This window comes from Papaver somniferum, unplaced genomic scaffold (assembly GCF_003573695.1).
Source record: "Papaver somniferum cultivar HN1 unplaced genomic scaffold, ASM357369v1 unplaced-scaffold_150, whole genome shotgun sequence".
Taxonomy (NCBI): domain Eukaryota; kingdom Viridiplantae; phylum Streptophyta; class Magnoliopsida; order Ranunculales; family Papaveraceae; genus Papaver; species Papaver somniferum.
Window position 1 is genome coordinate 2,429,286 of NW_020624377.1, and position 20,159 is coordinate 2,449,444.

General features: G+C 37.5%; 2 protein-coding genes across 5 annotated transcripts; both read left to right on the plus strand.

Moving 5' to 3' along the window:
- The first annotated feature begins 3,777 nt into the window (after positions 1–3,777).
- LOC113336147 (probable mitochondrial adenine nucleotide transporter BTL3) lies at positions 3,778–7,087 on the plus strand. 3 transcript variants are annotated; one of them, XR_003353633.1, is made up of 5 exons: positions 3,778–4,402; positions 4,917–5,220; positions 5,501–5,968; positions 6,681–6,800; positions 6,895–7,087. XR_003353633.1 is itself a non-coding variant. In XM_026582137.1 (4 exons), exons 1-4 carry the CDS (start codon positions 3,933–3,935, stop codon positions 6,747–6,749), a joined length of 1,311 nt encoding a protein of 436 aa, XP_026437922.1. In that variant the 5' UTR covers positions 3,778–3,932; the 3' UTR covers positions 6,750–7,087. The 3 variants fall into 3 exon arrangements, 1 of the variants encoding a protein (XP_026437922.1); XR_003353634.1 differs by having other exon boundaries at positions 6,900–7,087; XM_026582137.1 differs by having other exon boundaries at positions 6,681–7,087.
- Positions 7,088–11,649: 4,562 nt separating this feature from the next.
- On the plus strand, positions 11,650–19,951 carry LOC113335978 (calmodulin-binding transcription activator 2-like). Of its 2 annotated transcripts, none has more exons than XM_026581978.1 (13): positions 11,650–12,027; positions 14,719–14,838; positions 14,939–15,054; positions 15,205–15,293; positions 15,556–15,598; positions 16,018–16,150; positions 16,309–16,428; positions 16,558–16,616; positions 16,892–17,386; positions 17,507–18,156; positions 18,329–18,905; positions 19,021–19,341; positions 19,518–19,951. In XM_026581978.1, the coding sequence occupies exons 1-13, from the start codon at positions 11,979–11,981 to the stop codon at positions 19,632–19,634; spliced, it is 2,889 nt and encodes a 962-aa protein (XP_026437763.1). In that variant the 5' UTR covers positions 11,650–11,978; the 3' UTR covers positions 19,635–19,951. The 2 variants fall into 2 exon arrangements, with proteins under 2 accessions (XP_026437763.1, XP_026437762.1); XM_026581977.1 differs by having other exon boundaries at positions 11,651–12,027; positions 16,309–16,437.
- Positions 19,952–20,159: the final 208 nt, after the last annotated feature.

The following is a 20,159-nucleotide window of genomic DNA, read 5'->3' on the forward strand; positions in this document are numbered from 1 at the left end:
ATCAAAACAAGGGGCATGTATATAATTACCACTTCATCCAATGTACATAAGAGGTTGCATCATAAATAGAGTTTAAGCTATCTGTGGTTTCTAGGTTTAGATCAGGAACCATGGACATCTCGAAGTCATGAGTCAGACTCTTATCGATTTCCTCGTTTTGTGGCAACGGATTTCCGTTGGATTGTCGTTATTCTGTTTATTAAAGGCACTTTATCTATGCGCAAGGGAAAAAGAGGCACACTTCATGGGAAGCAGTTGGAAATCTGCGGAGGAGATGATGCGAAAGAGATATCGGGTTAGTAATACTTCTGAAGATGCGTTTGTAGCTTATGGAAAGAGAGTTGGTAGCAACAAAGGATAGCGAACAGTTTTCAAAGGTGATTGCTGCAAGTGTGATCAGCCAGGGCATTGTGCTATAAATTATCCTAGGAAGAAGGAAGGTTTTGGGAAAGTTTTGGCTAACTTGCCTAAAGATACTGCAGCCTTAGCAATGCTATCGGAAGACTGTGATCGTGAAGACGTCCTACTGACGCCTGCAAATCTTAAAATTTATGGAGGATGGGTATTAGATTGTGGCGTCGCTGTGCATGTTTGCAACAATCTTTCATTATAAACAATTATGAAATTGCAGCGGGTTTCTCTACATGGGGAACGACTATAGATTGATGGTTCATGGAGTTCGCCTTGAATTTTTTGATGGCTCAGTTCGAACAATCACAAATGTTAGACATGTGCCAGAGATGAAGTGAATCTAATTAGTTTACCTAGATTATATTCACTTGGAATGAGATACTTTACTAAAGATAGAGTAATGAGTGTATATCATGGCAATGATGTAATCTTGATGGCAAGACGGGGCGGGAACTTGTATAGATTACATGGAAGAGTTGTATGTGGTGGTGCTTGAAGTTTAAGAAATATATGTTCCGGTGGTGATGATGCAACAAGGAGACGAAAGTTCAAGATAACTCAATGGAAGGTGTCAGGGACTATGTCCTCTTTGGATGTGGCTTAATTATCAACCTAGATAATTGAGGGCCCTTATGGGAGGGCTTCCCTTGAATAAGGGTGAGACAAAAGAAGGTTTTCGCACGTCGAAGTGAAGAAGTAAGAAAAAAGTTGCTGGTTTTGTTCATGTCACATAAGGTGGCAATTGTTAGGTTTTGTCCCGTTAAGTTCCGGAATCTTCAAGAACGGGTCAGAAACATTACTTGGGGTGTTTCCCAAGTTATGCGGTTTCCAAGTTGAGTCGTTTATTTAATTTAGGTAGAAATATAACCTAGGAAGTTCTTGGGAGACAAGTTTGTATGATCTATAAAAAGACCCGTAGGGTTAGAGTTATAAATATCTTCTTCTGAGAGAGTCTACAAATATCCATTTGTGAGAGAAGAAAAGAGCATCTAGTGTTCTTACTGTTAGAGAAATTTGAGTGACTAGCTCGTGTGTGGTAAACACTATTTTAAGAGTTTTTCCAAAGAATTAGTGAAATCTTTTGTTTGTCGAATTGTTTCTTGTTTCTTCTTAGTTCTTTATATTGTATTTAATCGCTAGAATATCTTACTCGAAACAAACAAGTGGTAATGTTTTTTCTGTTAAGAGAAAACTTTAATGGATTCTACAAATCAAATCAGAGATCATCTTTAGGATCCAAAGCTTGTGTTTAAAAAGTTAACCTCGTATTGTTTTTAGTTTTCCTTAATATCTCCAGCTATTAATATCCTGCAAGTACGAATTCAGTTACACAAACCTCGACCACTATCCTTTCAAGGTTTAACTACTATCAGTGTTATTATTATGCTCAAAGATAAAATCTCAAACTATTTATATACAAGTGTTAAAACATAGAACTCATGCTCATGAATTAAACATATAAGTCTCATGGTAAGATCATACCTTATCATGGTCGCTCTATTGGCAATTCACAAGTAAGTTGCTTGCTGTTAGAATTTAAAATCTACATGATAATGTCTTCCGACCTTTAAAACGTATCAAGACTTTATAAAAGGAAGTCAATTTTTTTTTGCAATCTTCCACTAATGTAATCCAGTCATTACTCAATCCAGCAAAGAAATTAATGTTTCTCAATATTCACTTCATTTTTTTCATCACACACAACAAGCTCTAACTTTTGAGAGCCAAATCTTGTTATTTCTCACTAATAATTCTACGGTGCTTTTATATGCATGGGATTTGGCCGGTGGTTAAGAGTTGGAGTTTTGGTTAAACTCTACCTTGCATAAACTTGTTCCTAAAATTTAGAAACTTGAGATCCAAGTTAGTTTCTCTATATAAAGTATTATAATTAGAGGTGTTGATAGAATACAACCTAGAAGAGTGGCAAATCCTTATTCTTAGGATTTTGGTCTCTTTTTTACGGAGGATCGAGTGCTACCGTGAAGGTCAATATCGTTGTGAGAGAAAAACTTGTAGAGAGAGGATTTTGGTGTCTAGTGTTTAGGGTTTGGAGCTTTGCCCTAAACCAAGTTTCTAGTGTTTCCATGTTTCTCCTCAATTACTAGCAACTATAAAGGTGTAGAAGAGAAGACATGAGGCTAGTTCGAGGAATGGTTAGAGAATTGGTTTCTATGGTTTATTCGATGGTGTTCTCGGGTATGTCTTGTTAACTCTTTAGGTCTTGTATTGGGTTGCGGAAAGATCATGTAATGGTCTTTGATGTTAACGGAAGTTTTTCTAGTGGTGTTGGACGTGGATGTAGCCTATAAAGATGAACCATGTATATCTTGTGTTGTGGTGGTCTGCTAGTTTTATCTTCTGTCCATTTCTTGTTATTTCTCTCGTGTTTGGTTCAAATCACCAATTGCCCTTTGTGATCCTTCTTTCCGCTGCGCTCGGGGTGCCAATTTTCCCAACAATATGAACCGAAGGAAAAACCATTCCAAAACAGACATATCCTCTAAATATTCCCGAAATAAGGGACCCTTGTAGGAAGCGCTCGGTCCAAACTAAATGGCATGGACCCGACCTAAAAAATGTAATCATAAGAGGTGTTAGAGGAGTTTAAAGAGGTGGTTCGTTTAGGATTTATGTTAGTTCAATATCTTATTCACGAAAAATGAGTTGGATCGAGATCAAGCACAAACTAAAATGGAGATCAAACATCAAAATCAAACCAAGATCAGTCTCTTCATTCATTTTTGTTGACTATCTTTTGTAGATAAAATCAAAGCCAATTGCTAAACTTTATTTTCATGTGTCGAATATTTCTCGATTCTCAACGATTTCATGATTTTTTGGATTTTTTTTTTTTTGAAACAAAAAAAAAACATTCATTCATTCATTAACGTTGCATAACTTCATGTTAACAACGTCATGCCTCATAGTATCCCTAATATTTTAGGGATGTTGTAGCTCTTTTGATTTTAGCTCTGTTAGCTATTACACGAGTTGCATTGTTGCCTGATCTTTTTACATGTTAAATATAATATTCTAGATTACTGGATAGGAGGTGCTTTATTTCTTTTACAATTCCCGGATTCAAGGACGGAGCGAAGGGTGCAAGTGGGGTTTAACTAATTTGATGGCTTGTGGGTGCATACATGGTATGGAAAACCATGGACTGCTGGAAGTCATGACTCATAGCCCATAGAACCAGATTTCCAAGTTCCAACTGCTGCCCATGAAGTGTGCCTTTTTTTCACTCACGCCTAGATAGAGTGCCTTTAGTAAACAGAATAATGGCAATCCAACGGCAATCCGTAGCCACAAAACTAGGAAATTGATATGGCGGGTCTCAGTTGGTTGATAATGGTGGTGAAATCAGTTTTGTCAGTTCGGCACTCAACTTATTCACTCGCTATAATGGAAAAATCCAAATCAAATCCCTCATTTCAATTATTAACTTACCCTAATTTTACACTATAACATTCTATTTAAGAATCCAGTTTTGATTTCTCAATACAATTTTAGAGATAATGTTAAGATTTAGGATTGATTCCTTTGAGAATCCTGCTGCTGCTGGTGTTGGTGGTGGAGCAGGAGGAGGATTGTTTTTAGAATCAACTGTGCCAATTTCTTTTGTTTCTTTCATTTCATCTAGAATTGATTGCTCAAATCCTTGTTTATGTTCTTCTTCTTATTCAAATAGGGTTTTGAAAAAATTGGCTTCTAATTCTTCTAATGGATTTTTTGAGAGAAAAGAGAGGGGAATTAATGGTTTTCTTAGTGTTAGTTTGTCAAGTAGTGGGAATAGTGAGTATGTGGAGGAATCATCCAATAGTTTATTGAAGCGGGAGAATGGGGAGAAGATGATGAATGTGAAGGGGGAATCAGTAGAGAAGAGTCAGAAACAGAAGCAACAGAATAGAATTAGGTCAAGACAGAAAGGTGCTATGAATACTACTAAGCATTTATGGTCAGGTGCAATTGCTGCCATGGTTTCTAGGTTTGTGATTCTCACCATTTTTTATTTCTGTTTTGATCTGAATTAGTGTATTTTATTTAGATGGATGGAATTTTAGATTTTTTTTTTTTTTGAAGCAGGAATTTCAGATTGTTTTGGTGCTTATTCAGTAATTTAGGATTTCAACTAGAGAAGTTATTTTTGTATTGATGGGTGAATTTTACTGCTCAAATGTCTTGCTGAATATGTATGGGAACAATGAGAATGCAATTGTCTATGCGCACACTCAGGTTTTTTGAATTCCATTGTAGAAGATTGTTTGAGAACTATCTCAAGGTTTGTCAGGTGAACTGGTGAAGAGAAGCATTGCACAATGCCAAATGTTTTGTATTGGTTTGTGGTATTTTGCCCGAGGAATTTAGATAGTTTTTAGTTCCGGTGTAGAACAAGTTTTTTTCATGCTGTTTTGTCAGATTGGACAAATACTGATTGTGGCTTCTTTCGCGTGTTGGTTAGTTCTCATTGATTCACATCTTTTTGAATGTTGGTGTATCAGAACCTTTGTGGCTCCACTTGAGAGACTAAAGCTTGAATACATACTACGTGGTGAGAAGAAGAATCTCTTTGAACTCATTAAGACAATTGCGGCAAATCAAGGCTTGAGAGGATTCTGGAAAGGAAATTTTGTTAATATACTTCGTACAGCCCCATTTAAAGCTATAAATTTCTATGCGTATGATACATACAGAAAGAATCTGCTCAAAATGTCTGGGAACGAAAGTACCACGAATGTTGAGAGGTTTCTGGCTGGTGCTTCAGCTGGCATTACTGCTACCATACTCTGCTTACCATTGGACACAGTATGCAACCACTTATGACTTTGATTTTAAGCTCATTTCTCACTGCATAGATTTGGTTAGGGTGGTACCTTCTCCATGAAAAGCTATAAATTTCAATGCGTAGAAGAGAAAAAAAAGTGTGCCTCTTAGGCCATAAGTTAAGGTTTCTTCTTTAGTTTCATATGGTTAACTTTTATTTTTATACATCAATACATGTCATGGACATCATACCCTCTCTAAAGGGTATCCTGCTAATTTGCGAGTGCTTTGATACTGACCACTCCCTCCAATTGATAAATAGATCCGAACAAAGCTTGTAGCACCTGGTGGCGAGTCCTTGGGTGGTGTTGTTGGTGCTTTCCGACACATGCTACAAACTGAAGGGTTCTTTTCACTGTACAAGGGCTTACTACCATCTATTCTCAGCATGGCACCTGCCGGTGCTGTTTTTTATGGGGTGTATGACATATTGAAGTCAGCTTACTTACATTCACCAGAAGGAAGAAACAGAACTAAGTACATGAATCAACAAGGACAGGAACTGAATGCTTTCGACCAGCTGGAGTTGGGTCCCTTTAGAACCTTACTGTATGGGGCAATTTCTGGTGCTTGTGCTGAAGCTGCGACTTACCCATTTGAAGTTGTGAGAAGGCAACTTCAAATGCAAGTTAAGGCAACAAGGTTGAGTCCTCTGGCAACGTGTGCTAAGATAGTAGAGCGAGGAGGCGTTCCAGCTCTCTATGCAGGACTAATCCCCAGCTTATTACAGGTATTTCAAACTAGACAAATAAACTATTTATTGTAATAAAAAATAAAAATGAATGCATTTTACCAAGGTTGAGATTAGTGGTTTCTTTTTCTGGAGGAAATTGAAATTTATGTTCAACCAGATGTTCGCTGCAGGATTATGGTGCAATTAGTAATAAATTGGATTAACAAATACATTTTCAACCAGAATACTTTAAACTGCATCCAACTTTAGAAGCTTGATAAGATATTTTTGGTTTCGTCGTCTCCATGACAAGGAGTGGGATGTCGTTTTTATGTGCACTAACTTTTGATTAGTTCAGCGGGACAGGGCAAGTGAGCATGCTTAATTTAAACTGTCACTGTTGTAGATGTTAGTGATTCCCGTCATATGGTTTACAAGTAAGGCTAATGAACCTCCATTGATAAGTCTCCTACTAGAAAATTCTAATTGTACTCGCTGACAGATATTTGGACTATCTACGTATCACAACCATAAGTGTGCTGTGTGAATTTTCTTTGAATCCACTCTGGTGCAATTAGATTGCTTTTTTCATCTCTCCTTCATGTAGCTTACATGTCAATGGTTATGTAGTCTTCTGTATGCGATGCATACTATAATCATACTCGAAAATGCATCATTCTTATTGTATGATCATTTTATTTGTTGAAGTTTGTATCTGTAGGGTGTGTGTGAATAATTGTAAATAATTTATCATGTGCTGCACTTTCAGGTTCTTCCGTCGGCTGGTATTAGTTACTTCGTCTACGAGTTCATGAAGATAATTTTCAAAGTTGAATGAGCTTGTATCATTAAACTTTTCTGAAGTCTCTAACTGTAACCTCAAGGCTAAGTAAGTACTGGCTCATTTCTTTCACTTGTAAGTAGCTTTTACTATGAACTTCAAAACAGACAACACATGGCCCTGCTAAGTTGCCGATTACCAGGTCAGGTCGATCAAGTGATCCCATTAAGTGTCTGGGTTGAGAAGGAAGAGAAGAGAGCAAAGAAATGTTAAAATCTGAAAGGTCTGTACACATCTGTTCAAAAATGTGTATGATCAGAAGAATATGCTTTCCAGTGGCGAATTTTGAACTTACACAGTTTTTGCAATTGAAATTCGAAAGTTCATTTCATCTATTTTTTGCTATACCTTACGGTTGGTTATATTTATGTAAGCACCAGCTTGACACCAACTGAGCTATCAATGTTTCTACAAAATAGTTTAAACTATTGAACTTTAAGAGCCTCCTATTCGGATAAGAGAAGATTAGGACTGGTTTGGAGATATACTGATGTTAGATGATGAAAATGAATCGACAAGGTCAAGTTTCATAAGCAAAAATGAAAAGATTTTACACAAAGAAAATCCGATAAACTCGATGCTTTTACTGTTTGGAATGACAAAACCGTAAGAAAAATCATTCACGTGCCAGCAGTGCCGTTTTTATCCTTGTACCTACCGTTCAGGCACAAAATTGACATAAGGGCCGAGATGATACAATACAAAGCAGAGTAGGGCCGTTTTTATCCCGGTGGGGATGTAACCCCATAACCACTAGATCGCTTTTCGCCACGGGCTTCGGTTTATAGCTGGTGGACAAAACTTTGGTTCTGGTGTGGATATTTTGTCCATGGGTAGATCATGACGCAAAATTTGTGTTACAAAGATATTAATTTTAGATCACAATTTAGACTCTACATGGCGTTGCAGAAGATGATCTAATATGAAACAAGTTTTGTAAATTTGGGATTACACTGTAGTCTACGCTGCGAATTTTCAATCATGAATCATGTCTTATCACCGTGATAGATTTAGGAGAAATTATTTAATTGACACTATAATTTTATACACCCTAAAAAGCATATTTTTAATAGGGATACTGAATTATCAGGGAATGTACTGAAATCAGTAAGAGACGAAACACTTAATACACAGATTCGTACACTTCTTAGCAAATTAGTGCCCTTGGCCCTAAAAGATATTACTAGTAGTAATCAGGTAAAGATAAAAGATCACGTGGTTAGGCTAAGTCATATGGGCTAAATTGGGCTGCTAATCTAGCCAAAAAAGTGGTTCAAATTGTCTATTTGTTAACACTAGTTCTCGCTCCTAACATTTGCTCGCAACTGAACTAGCAACAAGATAATAGAGCTGAATGGTTCAACGCTACTAAAAATTACCTTTTCACTGAATGGTTCGGCGCAGATTGATTTATTTTCTGATCTGACGGCTGAGATTAGTTGCGCTGAACCAAATAGCGCTGGACGGTAGTCTTAGCTGGCGTGGACTGCTAATCTACATGCTAGATTAGCATTCTCATAGGATTTAGGAGGTAGTCCTAGCTGACCTGAACTACTAATCTAGCAGCTAAATTAGCACCCCATAGGACTTAACCTTAAGAGCATTTCCTATGGAATGAACAAACCATCTAGTTTGTTCATTTTCCTCCCACTATGGACTCAACAAACATGAAAAATGGATGTTCAAACCAACAAATTTGTTGGTTTTTTCATTGAGTTGGAGGATGTAGCGAGTGTTTGATGATAGGACGGGCAATCTTGCCTCAAACGCCCGCGGTTGAAACAACAGCGCTGGCGCCGGTCTTTGCAGCGCGCGTTCTTGATTAGGGCGTCAGAACTTGTAGTTCCAGCACCGCGATTTTCATAGAAGCGCCAACGACTGAATCTGGACGGCTGGAAACTTTTGTGATCTAACGACTATAATTTTTGAGTTCTATAAATACTCCTCATTTCAACTCCAAATTCACACATTCTACACGTTCTTCACTCTCAAATCGTCTACAAAAATGCCTCCCAGAGTTCGTGGTGTTAGATACACTCAACAAGAGGATTTAGCTATTTGCAGAGCCTACGTTATTCACAGTCAAGATGTTTCCGATACCGGTAGGAATGTATCCCAATCGACGTTCTGGGTGAAAGTTTTTAAAATGTTCTCCGCTGAAACGATGAACATTCATGGGCGTGATTGTCACAGATTGGCGCATCGTTTTAGTGTAATTTCGTGTAATGTATCGGAATTCGTCGCTCAACTAATGGAGAATCACAAAAATAAGGTCAACGGTGAAGCCGAACATGAAGTTTTGCCCAGAACTCTAGCGATGTGGCCAGCATCTCACTGTAGTCGTCCTTTCGACTTCCATGCATGTTTCAACATTCTTAGGGTGCTCATCAAATATGATCCCTACATCGCTCTAGGAATTCCACCACCCGCCGAGAATTGACGCCTATGTAGTAGTTGTTTTAATTTAATGTATTTCTTTTATTCTCATGTATGATGTGGTTGTTCAATGCAGTATGTTTTTATTTATGAAATTGATGGTGCAATGTTTAATCGAGGAAAAAATTTAAATTACTTCTGATATTGATGGTTTTAGATAATCGTAATAACACAAAATAAACAACAAATTAAATAACATATATAATACCACAGTGAATCGATTTGTGTTTCAACTTCAATCAGCCCACTCCACCAAAAAATAATTAGGACATTCTCAGAAATGCCTACCATGTGTGTCTTCTTCATAAGAAGTCCGCAAATGCATAAAAGTCTTACAATCGGGCTTTGATCATCCACTGATTCTATGTGGACAATGTGATCTCCATATCCACAAGGAAAGCAGTGTAATACCTCCTTCTTAAATTTGGATTTAAGTTTGAAGTTTTTGCAGAGTGTTGCAATCTTTTCTTCTTCTTCTTCTTCTTCCTTTTTAATCTTCATAGCATCATCTAGCATATGTGGTTCCTCTGAACAATTGGGATCTTGACACTGCAAATACCCAAGCTTTTCCGATTGTGATTCAATCACCATTCTGATGCGTGAACAACCTTCCCGCGGAAACTTTGAATACATCCAAGGGAATTGCATAAGACTTTGGTTATCCATGAAACATAATGGGCAAACCTCTTTTGTTTCGACACATAATATTTGCTTCTCTTTTCCTTTAGAAAACATGGTGGATGTTGAGAAAGAAATCTGTTGGTTTGGTTGAGAGGCCACCCCTAGTGTTGTATTTATAACAAGAAAATAGGCGTTGGTAATTCAAACGGGCGGTTTTAGTAAAGTCGCGCAGTTTTACCAAAGAACGCCAACTCCTATGGTAATTCAAACGAGCGCTTAAAGGAAAGTCGTGCGCAGTTGTATTACCAACGCCAACGGCTAAATTCCCAACAACTCGATCTTCTTTCTCGACCTATAAATTTCATTCCTCCCATCTCCAAAATCACATCTTCTTCTTCTTGTTTTTTTTTCTAAAACTCTTCAGAAATGTTGGTTAGAAATCGTGGTCCCAAGTTTACTGAAGAAGAGGATATAACTATATGTGAAGCATATTTTTTTCATAAGGTAATCACTGGTGTTGTTATTTTTCATGACGGTTCTTTTTGGGAGAACGTTTTTCAATGTTCGTCTCACTGACGGGAAACCCAGGAATCCGAGATGCTCGTCGATCGCGTGCTCGTTTTCAATCTATTAGGCTTGCGGTCAAGCCATTTATTGTTCTGGTAATGGAAATTGATCGAGAAAAGTTCAGTAGTGTAGCTGAAGATGAAGTGATCCATACAACCCTTTATAATTGGGAGGAAGCTCACAGTAAATCTTTTCGTTACGAAGCAAGTTTCAGAATTCTAAAAGATGGTCCATCTCAAGTACATCGTTACTGCACTCGAATGGCGTTCCCGGTCTTTACAATGGAAGAAGATGTTGCTCTTGTTCGATGTTGGTTACATCGTATTATGAGACCAATGAACACTGACAATTTCTGGGAAAGAGTATCGGGACATTTTGTAGCATCGCAGAACGAAGCCGTAAGAAACAGTAAGAGCCTAGAACTAAGAATTGCATTCATCACTAAGAAAGCCAAACATTATACGGAAGTTTTGTGGATGGTTCACCGTAGCTATTCTGGATTATCCAATGAAGAATTGGTGAGTATCTTACCTTTTTCCTCACTGATCAACTTCATCATAAATATCTGAAGCTTTTTTGTTGTTAACTTTCGAAACTGGAGCTTTTCTTTTACTTTTAGCGGAACATTTTCTTGGAGCAACTTCAAAAACTTGCACTTCCTCTTACAATTTTCAATCTTTTTAAAACTCCCACATATCTTAGAAACAACATCTTCAAGTTTTGCGTCGCAAAAAAGTGTGATCGCCTTTTCAGCCATTGAGAAATAGATTTTAGAAGAGAAAATTCAAGAGAAGTGAATTTTGGTGTGAGTGAATTGTTTGATATTGATGGTAACTTATAGAGGTAAAAAGTGAATTTTGAATTTTAAAAAACTACCGGGTGGCGTTTTTGCTACAAACGCCAGCGTGATATGTAAAAGCGTTGAGCGCCAGCGCTTGTCCTACCAACGTCGGCGATGTTCCTACAAATTCCGGTGTTCGTCTCTCAGTCACGCGCTTAGTTATCTAATCCCCAGTACTTTACCATAGTGGAAAAACCAGTTCGGTCATCCACCTAGCTCAACAAAGATATGGATTTGTTCATCCCCACAGGAATCGCCCTAACCTGGCGTGCCAGACGGGTTCTAGCATATTAAAAGAGGACAAATACAGAACCTCCTATAGTCTGTCCATGAGATGGAAAGTGAACGACTCAGTCAACGGTAGGGCGTTACTATTTGTTACCTAGTACTGTATTATTGGAGTAGGAGGAGGACTATGTTACAGAATCGTAATTGCGTCATTTCCTGGTAAATTCCTCCATTTCCACTTAGGCAGGCGTATCTAATACTCACCTTCTCCCTCCTCCTTTCCCCTTTTGTTCTTCTTCTCACTTTCTCCCGTATTTCTTTTCTACTGGTATTTCTTCTCTGTTTCACACCAACAAACACAGTCTATCTCTTTCATCTCCTATTAATTCTTCTTCGTCATCTCATTTATTATTCAATTTAACGAATCAATTCCTCTTACTCTTTTCAATTTCATGAAACAAGGACAAGACGGCGTTCGTTTTTTCAAGAACTAGGGTTTGATTCAATTCTGAGATCGATTATCTAATTTTTCCATGGCGGAGAATACTAGTTCAAGGAGATACAATCCAGCTGATAAATTAGGTATGTATCAATTTTCTTTTTCTGGATCTATTATAATATTCCTGTTTAGTGTACTGCTGCTCACTGGAGTTAACTTTGACTTGCCTTTGACTGAAATTTTTAATCCAACTCTTCTCTGCTTGATACCTTGAAATTCATTCTACAGTAGTAGTTAGGGAAAATAATATGAAGTATAAGAGTGTTTACGAACATATGAATTACGAACAGTAATGTTTGCTTTGATTATCTTGTGGAGAAGAGAGAGCCATAGAGGATGGATATGGTTGTTTTTGATTATTTATTTTTTTGTGATTGCTAGTTTGATTAAATAAGATTGATTATTCCTAAGCGGATCATGGTCCACCTGCTAATTGTGTGGGTGGTAGTAATTTGGCTATGTAGTGCCCACATCCTATTGTAGAAAAGTGACAGTATCTTGTTCGTAACTGTTATTCTGCTGGTGATGGTATTAGCAAGCAGATTAGATCATTGTTGTTACTAAATGTAATTTTGAATTACTCACTAGGTCTAACTAGAGATGAGGATAGACAGGGTACAAGGAAATCTTTGACACGGTTTGTTACTATTATAAATGTCTTCTTCCTATAGGATAACCAAAGACCTTGGAAATAGTACGGGCGCATGCTAGGTTTCTGATGTGGGTATGGTAAGCCAATAACATTGGGGTGTTATAGAGTTACAAGGAAGATTAGGGAGTATATAACTGAGAGAAATTGCTAAATGGCTCACTCACAAGGAAATTATAGGAGTGTAGTATTAAGGTTGGATAGGATTGACTCGCCTCTTTATTGTGTTCATGTGATAAATGATTATGACCGCTTATCTCACTAATAAATTGGATCTATGCTATTCCTACTATGCCACATGCTTAGGATCACATTCTAGAGTTTAACCAATTGAAATCTAGTGTCACATGGACACTTTTGAAAGGTGTATCGGCAAAATTCTAATAGAAAATTTGTGGACATACCCTTAAAGTGTGTTCGCATGGCACTCAATTGTGATTGGTTAGTGTAAATGGACCATTCAATCTCACTCAGTTATCGCCAATCAAAATCAAGTGCCATGTGGATACATTATAAAGGCGTGTGAACAAAACATAATTTAGACCACAACATAAGACTCAACTGATAAATTAAGTGTGGATAGATTCTGATATTACTTACTGGATATATTTAAGATTCCTGTTTAGTATACGAAGTGGAGTTTACTGGACTTGCGTTCGACTGTGAATAATTGGAACTATGCTTCACTTTGAAACCTTGAAAATCTTACGGGGGTGTTCATTAATTCTGCTTTAGAGAAAACCTAAAATTACTTGAGGATATTTCGTACTAAAATGTTACAGGGCACTAGGACAGCAGTTAGGGTAAGCGAGTTAGGTAGAAAACTGTTTCCTTTGAAGTGTGCGAATTACGTGGACTCGTGCAACTCTTAGTTTGCAGCGTGGGTTAGGTTCATTGTGGTTGGATACGGGTCATTTTTTCCGCTGATCATTAGTAAGGAAGATGTACATGCTCTACACTGATCAGGTTTCACATGCTAATTGTGTGGTACAAATTCGAATATCATGTAAATAAGACACACTTTATAGGTGTGGTCACATGACACTCGATGACAGAGTCTAACGAGTAGTTCTTAACAGACCATACAAAAAACATCTCAAACAACTACACAAAGAAAATAGAAAACCCTAGGGAACTGAATGCCATGGGTAATAGAATAGTAGTTATTGGCAAACAAATAAACTCCGATTTGACCTGCCCCCTATTATTCATGGCATGCAGCCTCTCTGGGTTATCTATTTCCTTTTAGGGTATAGTTGTTCGTTTGAGATGTTGTGTTTCAATTTCAGGATGTAATAGCCAATAAGACTGGTGGATTGCACCCAGTTTTATATATAACCAATTAAAATCATATGCAATTTCTTCCTGGTAATGGTTGGCTATTTATTATTTTAGCGTATTTGTACTCCGAACATATTCTTCATTCGTGACACGTCCATGCTTTGAAACGGTATTTCTGTATTGTGATATCCGTTATAAAAATTTGATTTCCCTAAAATCAAACTGATATAGCAACTGATTATGTAATGAGATTCCTAGGCTGACCTGTCATCAAAAGTTTCAAAAGAACTCTCCTCTTTTGCATCACAATAATTTTCTTTCCAGGTGATTATCTTCTCCCCTCCTTGGAGCTGCCACTGTGTGCATATGAATTTGTTTGCTTTAATATGGTCTAGAAAATAGAAAGTGAGGACAGCTTATTAGCTATTTCTTGCTTTGAAATTTATTTATCAACTCAGAACGAAAAATCCAAATTTCAGAATCAAAATGGTCTGGATCATAAATTTATAAGCAAATAACTATGAAGGACATAATTTGTATATTGTTTATAAATGGGGTCTAACTCGGCACCAAAGCTATGAAAAGAGCCCCAATCAGGGAGAGAGAGAGACTGCAAATTTGCACAGGACGAGTCAAGCTCAAGTAGCGATTACAAATTCAGTTTCAGTAGAAATCACTACGATAAAAAATTTGTTAAGTCGTGAAGCTTAGGTGACTCATAATTGGACTGTCGTCAAACTAACAGCTTTCAAAATTACAAGACCGAAAAAGATGATGAGTTGTGGAGGTACAAGTTGCGCAACTGTGATATTATGTTCTCATACACACTTTGTGCTGGATGCAGATGTTGAACAGATACTTGCTGAAGCACAGAATCGTTGGCTGCGTCCTCCCGAGATTTGTGAAATCCTTCAAAATTATCGGAAGTATCAAATTGCTCCATCGCCTCCGGATACACCACCTAGTATGTTTTCTTAACCGAACTGTTATTAGTACTATGTGATATGCTTATAGTAATTATAGTTCACCAATTATCTTGGACTTACATTAGTTTTCCGCTGTAGGTGGTTCACTTTTCCTTTTCGACCGCAAGATATTAAGATACTTCAGAAAGGATGGCCATAATTGGCGGAAGAAAAAAGACGGAAAGACGGTCAAAGAAGCTCATGAGAAACTGAAGGTAATTTAAGTAGGCTTCTCCTGTTTTTTGTTTACTTCTGATCTTATTTTTTCAAATTCGATTCTCTCTTCCCATTGTGTATTATTCATGCTGTACTCTCTCATAGTATGCTTAACAGCATGCCATACTAACATATATACATGATTTTAGGCTGGGAGCATTGATGTTCTGCATTGTTACTATGCCCATGGTGAAGACAATGAGAACTTTCAAAGACGATGCTATTGGATGCTCGAAGAGTGAGTATATAAAGCAGATTCGTATTAGACGCTAACAATGCTTTCTTTCAACCTGTATGCTTGTTTCTGCTGCACATGTCACCTACACTTTCTTTAAGGAAATCACATTTCTTCAGTAAATGCAAATGTGGCAAACATATAATGTTCTATAAGTGTACAACTTCGAGGGAAAATGTTATGTTTATTGGTTCCCTTTGTTTCCGTAATAATAATCTTTTGTCAGAGTAATCATTTTGGTTCGTATATGTTTCTGATGATGCAGGGATTACATGCACATTGTCCTTGTCCACTATCTCGAAGTGAAGGTTGGTACTCTCCCCAGATTTACTAATTTTAGGAACGTAATTATAATCCTTGTCATGTTTCCGAAGGATTAAATGACAGTATGGTAACACTTGGAAAAAAATTGTTTCAAGCATCTGTCAAATAAGTTTTCTGTTTCACTAGTTTGTTCCTCAAAACAGTTCTTGTGAGGTCCCTTAGTGGTTGCCAGATAGTACCTTTCTCCACATAGATTAGTCACCTTTATTCCATTTTATCCATGACATTTCGGCATAAGGGGCCTAAAATAATTACTATTTTCCTCCTATAGTTAATTAATGAAAATAAAAATAAATATTTCGATAATACGACTGATTTTTTGTTGCTTATATTTAGTTTTAATATTTATCATTTTTGAGTTATATAATTATATATACTGACTCGAGTCTTTTTTATTTCTTAGGGGAACAGAACTAGCTTTGGCTTTCCTGGCTCTAAGACAGTCAGTCCTGTGTCATCTAATTGTTTGCGTTCCCCCACTGATTCCACCAGCCTCGCTAGTGCTCAGACGTCAGACTATGATGAAATAGAATCTGGTATTCTTGTTTTCTCTATAAGATAAAAATATTATTTTTATCGATTTCTCTCATAGTAGGATTTGTAATCATTTCATTGGTTACAGTTTTAAGAAATTATTTTTTTACTTGAATTTTTTGTTCAAGAAGATTCACTTAAACTTTTAATTTTGTTGCAGCTGAATCTCGTCAGCCAAGTTCCACATACCAACCTTTTTATGAGGTTCCACAGTCCAACATATTGGAGAACCAGATAGATCCTGGGTTGTTCAACTCATACTTTCCAGTTACATCCACAAGTAACCATCGTACGCATCATTTTATCATTTTCAAATGATGTTCATCTTCTACTAGTTGAAAAAGAAGGCTTATTAGTTATAGTCTTTCAGTTTCGTGATTTCTTATACCGAACTGATTCTTTTTGGCAGATGATTTCAGTCAAACAGCTAATGCTGGAATGAATTTTATTCCTCTTACTCAAGAACAAGTAAGTACATTATGCGTTGGTCCGCAATGCTATTCTTTTTGATTTGTCGTAGGAAGATCGATAAAAATAAACCTGTACATGTAGTATCTCATGTTTTGATTAAAAGACATATCACTATACCTGTATTTTAGAAAAAAAGCCACTCAACCATAATTCCTGAATTTTTGTTTTTGAAGTTTGGAGACTTGCTGCTGTGTTTCTCATTGGCCTTTTAAGTTCATTATATTAGTCAGGAGAAAACTGAATTTGTTTCAACGTAAAAAATTTCTCATCAGATTGCTCTAGGAATGGATAATTCATATGTGCCCAAATGGTCAGTCGAACAGACGACTCATTATATCAGCGCTCCCGAGCCGTTTGCTGGACATAATGAGCAAAAAGGTGTGCATGTTCTGGAGGGTGATCTTCAAAATCGGCTTTCAGATGCAGAACTTGGAGGGATACTCAAATCATTTTTAGAGAATGATCTTCCAGTAGATGGAACTGTTAATTATCCTTCCATGCCAAAGAAAAAGCCACTTTTAGAGAAGTCTAGAACTGATAGCTTCAACCGGTGGATGAGTAAGGAACTTGGGGAAGTAAACGATTCACATACAAAATCTAGTTTCTACTGGGATAGCACAGAAAGCGAAAATGTGGTTAACAATGCCAACATACCTCCTCAATTGAACTTGGATGCTTACTTGTTGAGTCCCTCGGTCGCTCAGGACCAGCTCTTTAGCATTACTGACTTCTCGCCTAATTGGGGTTACACGAATTCAGAATCTAAGGTATTAAATCTTATGTCCCCTTTTCTACTTTATGTGAATCTTAACCCATCATCATCACTAGAAACAGTACGGCAGTATGCTTTTCTTGGTTTTAATCATCCATCCTTGTGTTTTAATTAGGTTATAATAACTGGAACTTTCTTGAAGAGTCAGCAAGATTTAGGAAATTGTAGATGGTCATGCATGTTTGGGGAGACGGAGGTTCTGGCAGAGGTGTTAGGAGATGGTGTTCTTCGTTGTCAAGCACCTCTCCACTTAGCAGGGAGAGTTCCTTTTTACATAACATGTTCCAACAGGTTGGCTTGTAGTGAAGTGAGAGAATTTGAATTCCGAGAAAGCAATGTTCAAGATTTGGATATGACTGATCATTATACCAGCATTATGAGTGATATGTATCATCATGTAAGATTCGGTAAATTACTATCTCTTAAAATCGACAGTAAGGTCAGTTCTTTAATGAAAGAAGAAGAAGACGAGTGGTTCCAAATGATAAAGAGCACTTCAGAGGAGGACTTTTTCCCTGGTAAGCAGAAGGAGCAAAGGCTTCAAAAGATGCTGAAAGAGAAGCTCCATGTGTGGCTGCTTCAGAAAGTAACTGAAGGCGAAAAAGGTCCTACTGTGTTAGATGAAGAGGGTCAAGGTGTTCTACATCTGGCTGCAGCGCTTGGTTATGATTGGGCAATTGAACCAACTATTTCTTCAGGTGTTAGTATCAACTTCCGTGATGTCAATGGATGGACGGCACTTCACTGGGCAGCATTTTGTGGCAGGTATGAAACTTACAAATGATCCACTCCTCATTCCATCATTGTTACCGATTCTGAAGTCCAGTGATAATTTAAAAGCTGATTTATTTGAATTAAAACTTTCTGTAAAACAAAAGCGGATCTTATGCTTTCTTATGTTCTCACCTTTTTTTCTTTATATATATATTTATCCCAGGGAGCGAACTGTTGGTGTTCTTGTATCCTTGGGAGCGGCTCCTGGAGCATTATCAGATCCTAGTCCCAAATTTCCTTCTGGGAGAACACCTGCAGATCTTGCTTCTGCCAATGGTCACAAAGGAATTGCTGGTTACTTGGCAGAGTGTTCCTTGACCACCCATCTTTCTACGCTTGCTTTGAAGGAAAGAAAGGAAAATGACCTTCGAGAGACCTCCGATGTGACAGCTGTACAGACACTTTCAGAGCGTAGTCCAACACCAAACACTGTTGGTATTCCGGATGTGTCACTAAAGGATTCGTTAACTGCTCTTTGTAATGCAAATCAAGCTGCTGCTCGTATTCACCAAGTCTTCAGGGTTCAGTCATTCCAAAAGAAACAGTTAATTGAAATTAATGATGATAAAGTAAATATGTCAGATGAGCGTGCCCTGTCACTTGTGACCATGAAGTCAAATAAGTCGGGACGATATGATGAACCTGTGACTGCAGCTGCAGTTCGAATTCAAAACAAATTCCGTGGTTGGAAAGGGAGAAAGGACTTTCTGGTTACCCGACAACGGATTGTTAGGATCCAGGTAAACCTATATTCTGACCTTCAGTTACGACTTCATCGTCTTTCAGTATTTATTATTTCATGGCTAAACTCCCACTAATATATTTATTTAACTTGACTCCTGGTGTTGAAAAAAGGCTCATGTCAGAGGGCACCAGGTCAGAAAACATTACAAATCGATCGTCTGGTCAGTAGGAATTGTGGAGAAAGTAATTTTACGCTGGAGAAGAAAAGGCAGAGGCTTGCGTGGTTTTAGGGATGAAGCACTTCCAGAGGCTCCCTCTTCAAGCCTAACCACAAAAGAAGATGATGATGATTTCCTGAAGGCAGGAAGAAAACAGACGGAGGAAAGGCTAGATAAAGCACTCTCCCGGGTGAAATCCATGGTCCGGTATCCTGAAGCAAGAGATCAATATCGTAGGTTGCTGACTGTTGTCACAGAGATTCAGGAATCCAAGGTACTAGCTTTTTCCAGTAATTGTAATGTCAAAAGAGTAATTTTTTATTGTTGTTGTTGGTACCAAGACTTGATCCCACACCTTAAACATGACTGCACACCATAACAACCACTCAGGTAGTGGGAGCTCGGTACCACTCTACTTACACGATGCTATAATTTGTTGTTCTTTTACAGGCCATGAATGATTGGGATCAAAACACTGCAGTAGAACCAGTGGGAGGCGGCTATGATGACTTGATCGACTTAGAAGCGCTACTGGACGATGATACTTTCATGTCAACACTTCAATAGCATTCCCCCACCCACAGCATAAAAATAACTCTCTTGTAAAAAAAACTGTTTCTGTTTTCAGCTCCTCTTTTAGGTTACTAACTGGCTCAGTGTATTGGTAGGTATTTAGTAAATTATATGTAACTTATTGGATTGACAAAACCTCGCTGCAAAGGTTTACTCCTCTTGCTGTTTTGTGGTTTATGCAGTGTCAGACAAGTGAAGTTTTATCTGAACTAGTAACTTTTGGTATCTCACCAAACTGATAGTTTTGTTTTAGACAACAGTTCTATTTTTTGTTTTACAATTTGCAAGTCTTCTATAAACAGAATTTTCCACACTTTCGATCCCTCAGACCAACTAATTTAGTTTTTTCATCTTTGTTTACAGTACACCATTGATATCTTTCCTTTTTTGATGAAAAGATGTGCATATGTTGAACAATGCAACAAAAAAAAAAAGATCCATAGTGTATAAAGCAAGTCTTGAAGTACGAACAGAACCTCCTATTCGTATTTTGTTAAGTACATTATATCTTTGTGAAGT

Bases quoted from the DNA above. Each gene is read 5' to 3' on its own strand.
- LOC113336147 (XM_026582137.1), top strand. From the start codon at position 3,933: ATGTTAAGATTTAGGATTGATTCCTTTGAGAATCCTGCTGCTGCTGGT. The intron at 5,221-5,500 runs GTATGCAACCAC...ATTGATAAATAG, and splicing joins TCTGCTTACCATTGGACACA to ATCCGAACAAAGCTTGTAGC. The intron at 5,969-6,680 runs GTATTTCAAACT...CTGCACTTTCAG, and splicing joins TAATCCCCAGCTTATTACAG to GTTCTTCCGTCGGCTGGTAT.
- LOC113335978 (XM_026581977.1), top strand. From the start codon at position 11,979: ATGGCGGAGAATACTAGTTCAAGGAGATACAATCCAGCTGATAAATTA. The intron at 12,028-14,718 runs GTATGTATCAAT...TGCTGGATGCAG, and splicing joins CAATCCAGCTGATAAATTAG to ATGTTGAACAGATACTTGCT. The intron at 19,342-19,517 runs GTACTAGCTTTT...GTTCTTTTACAG, and splicing joins CAGAGATTCAGGAATCCAAG to GCCATGAATGATTGGGATCA.